Source organism: Equus quagga, unplaced genomic scaffold, assembly GCF_021613505.1.
Source record: "Equus quagga isolate Etosha38 unplaced genomic scaffold, UCLA_HA_Equagga_1.0 HiC_scaffold_15243_RagTag, whole genome shotgun sequence".
Classification (NCBI taxonomy): domain Eukaryota; kingdom Metazoa; phylum Chordata; class Mammalia; order Perissodactyla; family Equidae; genus Equus; species Equus quagga.
In genome coordinates, this window is record NW_025792704.1 from 1 (window position 1) to 4,111 (window position 4,111).

The 4,111-nt window shown below is 64.1% G+C and overlaps 1 protein-coding gene across 1 annotated transcript; it reads right to left on the reverse strand.

Annotated features, from left to right (window-relative positions):
- Positions 1–205: 205 nt before the first annotated feature.
- On the reverse strand, positions 206–2,929 carry LOC124231990 (intestinal mucin-like protein; the record flags this gene model as incomplete). The annotated part of the gene is made up of 5 exons (XM_046648987.1): positions 2,779–2,929; positions 2,264–2,487; positions 1,733–1,907; positions 960–1,207; positions 206–389 (listed from the first exon to the last, which is right to left on the reverse strand). Coding segments are annotated over exons 1-5 (982 nt in total), but the record flags the coding sequence as incomplete, so codon positions are not given.
- Between the last annotated feature and the right edge of the window lie 1,182 nt (positions 2,930–4,111).

Below are 4,111 nucleotides of genomic sequence, written 5' to 3' on the forward strand. Positions count from 1 at the left end.
CCCAGGTCCTCTGGGGACCAGCTGGCCAGCGCCGAGGGCACAGACTAGACTAGACTCCTATTGGTGTCCCATAGGGGCCAAAACTGGGATGACGGCCATGGGGGCTCCAAGCAGAGGAGGAGGACCTCATCCAGGCTGGCAGGTGCCCACTCCCCGCCGGCCTCCCAGGGGCAGGGCACAGGAGCCGCAGGGGGCAGGCGCTCACCACACTGGCCCTTGGTGTTGTTGCCAAACAGGCGGTAGGGCAGCCTGATGGAGAAGGAGAGGCCGTCGTAGGAGATGAGGGCGCCCAGCTCGGGGATGTCCACCACGTACTTGAAGCCGGACTCATACACCTGCAGCCCGTACTTCTTGTAGGGCAGCGCCACGGACTGCTCGTTGACCTGAACCTGTGGCCGACATATCTGGGGTCAGAGGGCCAGCCTGGCAGAGCTGGCCACTCAGCGGGAGGCCTGTCCTTCCCTGGCAGCCTGGACAAAGGACCCTTGTGTGTCTGAGGGACGGGGCGGCTGGGCTGTGCCTTCAGAGGGCGCCTGGGGCCACAGCACCCTCCTCATCACACCGTGTGGTGGGGGTCCCACCCTTTCTCAATTCCTTTTCAGTGCACTGAGCAGACTTGTCCAGGCTGGTCCCAGAGGTGAGGACCCCAAGACTCTGGGCCCCATGCAGAGGGCGGGGCTCCCCTGGCCATGGGAGCCAACGACTCCATGTGGTGTGTGCACCTGTGCTTTGGGGAGGGGGCTTCCGCCACAGAGATCTGTGCTCAGGGCGCGTGCTGGGGGTGTAAGAGGGGAGGTTGATGGGTCCCTGACGCCCCTGGTGGCCCTGTGAGAAGAACCGCATGTGTCCCATGAACACTGCTCCCCTCCCACCACAGCTCAGGGGGTGCAGCCCAGCCCCCGCCAAGGGAGGGAGCCGTATGGGTGCCCCAGCTGTGGCCGTGGGGCCCACCATCGTACCTGCACCTTCAGGGGCAGCATCTGCACCGTCCTGAGCTGCACCTCCTGGCTCTCGTGGTGCACGATGAGTGTGCGGGGGCAGGACACTCGGTCGGTGACATCGCAGTGGTAGTTGTCGATGTAGACCCCGAAGTTGTCCACGGTGGGGTTGACCTCCTCCACCAGCACGTACGTGCAGTTGCCCTGGTAGCTGTAGTAGAGCCCGTCGAAGGTGGTGTAGTGCGGGTCCCCCCAGCCCGTGCAGTAGCCTGTGGAGGGAGCCCGGGTGAGCCGGGGGCAGAGGGAGGGGGACCCGGGGGGAGGGGACAGGATGCAGTCAGGAGCTCAGGGAGGGTGAGAAGAGCAGGGAGGAACCTAGGGACACGCAAAGTCTGGTCTGGGACAGGCGGGGCATCCGGGCTGGGGAGGATGGGGGTCAGCTTCGTCCGGCCCCCACAAGGCATCTCCCCACGCAGCCCTCAGTGGCCGTTCCTTCTGCAGGATGGTGCCTGGCTTTGAGCCAGAAGGTACAGGTTCGAAGTCCAGCTCTGCCCCTCTAACCACAGAGGTCCCTGTGCTCCACCAGGCATGCCCCAGCCCTGCCCAGCCCCCTGGAGATGAGGAATGAGCTGGACTGTGGGAAGTCCCTCTGGAGATGTGCTTGGCCCTTTGTGAGCTCGGCTGTCAAGGCCGTCACGTCCAACCTGGGGTCTGCGCCCGAGGACCTCAGGCCCCAAAGCCCCCGCCCATGGAAGGGAGGAGGTGGGGAGGCTCCAGCCACAGCGCGGGCTTACAGTCGCACTCCCAGTGCCAGCAGCAGCCGTCGGGGTCCGGGACGCGCACAGGCGTGAGGTTGTTGGAGCAGGTGGGCATGGGCGGGGGCTTGCACTCCACCTGCACGATCTCCACCGTGTTGTCGTGCTTGCAAGTGGCCATGGTGCAGTTGCAGAGCCACCACGTCTCGTTCTCCTGAGGGCGGGGAGGGCACAGGGTCAGGGGGACCAGCCCCACCACCCGGCCCACCAAGGACACTCTTGTGAGGCCCCTGCTTGTGAGGCCCCTGGGTGAGTACCTAAGAGCCCTCCCCAGGAGGCTGGACGCCAAGGGTGGCTTCAAGGCCACCATGTTGCAGCAAGAAGGGCCTAGGTGAGACAGCGGGGTGCCCTGGCAGACCTTGTGTCTGAAAGGCAGCTTGAAGCCGCAGCCCTACTGGGGATGGTACAGGGCATGGGGGACAGTGGCTTCTTGGGTGACCAGCAGGAAGGCAGCGCCTGGGGCATTGAAGGCCTGGACGGTAGGGACACAGCCGCCCACAGCCCACTGACCTCTCTGGGAGGATCAAAGTCGGGGCACCCCCTGGTGGTGGTGCTGATGCTGGTGGTGGTTGGCATGCTTGACATTGTGGACAGCGTGGGCGTTGGCGTGGGTGTGCTGGGCGTTGGGGAGGAGGTAGATGGGCAGGACCAGTTGAAGAACTGCAAGGAGCAGTCCAGCGAGTAGTTCACGAAGTAGCAGGTGTCTCCATACGTGCCGTTGTACACCACCTCGCCTGCAGGGGGAGAGACCAGTGCCTACGCCATCCAGGCAGGGCTGGCCGCCAGTGTGCACAGGCGGGTCCCCACCCAGGCCACCAGAGGGGAGCCCACCACCCCCTCTCCCCCTGACTCATGGCTGCAGCAAGGTGGGGCTGGCCACGGAATCAGCTCCCCCCACGCAGCACCCAGCTTCCCAAGCGAGCTCCTGGTTTAGACCTGAAACCCGGCTTCTACCCCTGGAAAAACAGAGCCCAAAGTCCCACTAGGCTTTACCGTCTGAGAGTTAGAGGGAACAGCCTGCGTACCTGGGGCATAGTACGTATCATTCAGAAGACAGCATTCGACATTGGTGGCACTGGTGATCGAGCTGGCGGTGATGCTGCTGCTCGGGGTGCTGAGTGGGGTCAGGGTAGGGGTGGGCACGCTGGTGGTCGAGGTGCTGGTGGTCTGTGGCATGGTCGAGGTCGGGGTGTGCGTTCCCGTGGTGGTCGTTGAGACAGTCACAGGAGTGGGTGTGGAAGGGGATCCTAGGGTGGGCGAGGAGGGCCCGGTGGTGGTCCCGCTGGTGGGGGTGGTCTTTGAGGAGGTGGGACCTGACGTCTGTGTGCCTGTAAGAATGGAGGTGACGGGTGAGGGCTGATGGCAGCGGCTCATCATAGATGCACAGCTGGACAGTTCCCTTGGGGCGAGGTACGTGGCATGGAAAGACCCCATGTCCATTGCCCCAGCTCTTGGTCAGGGTGAGCAGGGCCACATGCACGGTGTGGGCAATGGGGAAGCCCACAGAGGAGGAGCACCTGCCCCTGGGCAGCAGCAGTGCTCGCCCCCCTGGCCGGAGGGGTTATCACGGGCCACTGGCCCATCCAAGGACACTGACCAGCTGCCCTCCGAAGCCCCCGTGATGAGGCGCAGGCAGAAGAGGAGGATGGAGGGAGGGTCTCCCGGGGCACCTGCCTGGCAGCCTCTGCCCCCTCACCTGGCTCTGGCCCCATGTGCCTCAGTGGGCTCCCCTGGTGATGGTTTTGCCCATGTTGCCCATCACACAGGTGTGAGTTGAGGGAGGTGGGCCACAAGCAGCTGTCCTAAGGAAGGAGGTTCTGTGGGGGCAAGTGGGCAGCCTTCAGGTCAGCCGCCCACACACAGGCCAATGGTAAGCGGCACACTGAACGCTCGGTGGCCAGGCTCCACTGGTAAGGGAGGCTCACCAAGCCCACTGGAACCTTCCTGGAGACCCTTCTCACAAGGCAGGGCAGGGGGCACCAGCTCAGGTCCAAGGAGCTTCAACTCTCTCCTGGGAATTGAGTGAGCTCTCAAGGTTGAGGAGGAAGCAACAGTGTGTGCCATGGGGGCTGTGTACCTGGAGTGGTGGTGGCAGGGCTTCCCGTTGTAGTGACCGTTGGTGTTGGGGGCCGTGGTGTGCTGGATGTCTCCCCGATTGTTGGGGTGGCAGTCAGAGGCGTGGTTGATTCCGTGGAAAAGGGGGAGGTGGACGGAGATGTTGGAGGGGAGGAGGACTCAGGCGGTTTTGGTGTGGTGGTCTCACCCGTGGGTACTGTGCCTGTAGGGGTTGGGGTCTCCGTGCTTCTGGAGAGGATGCTGGGCGTTGAAGCTGGCGTCTCACTGGTGGTAGTACTGGTG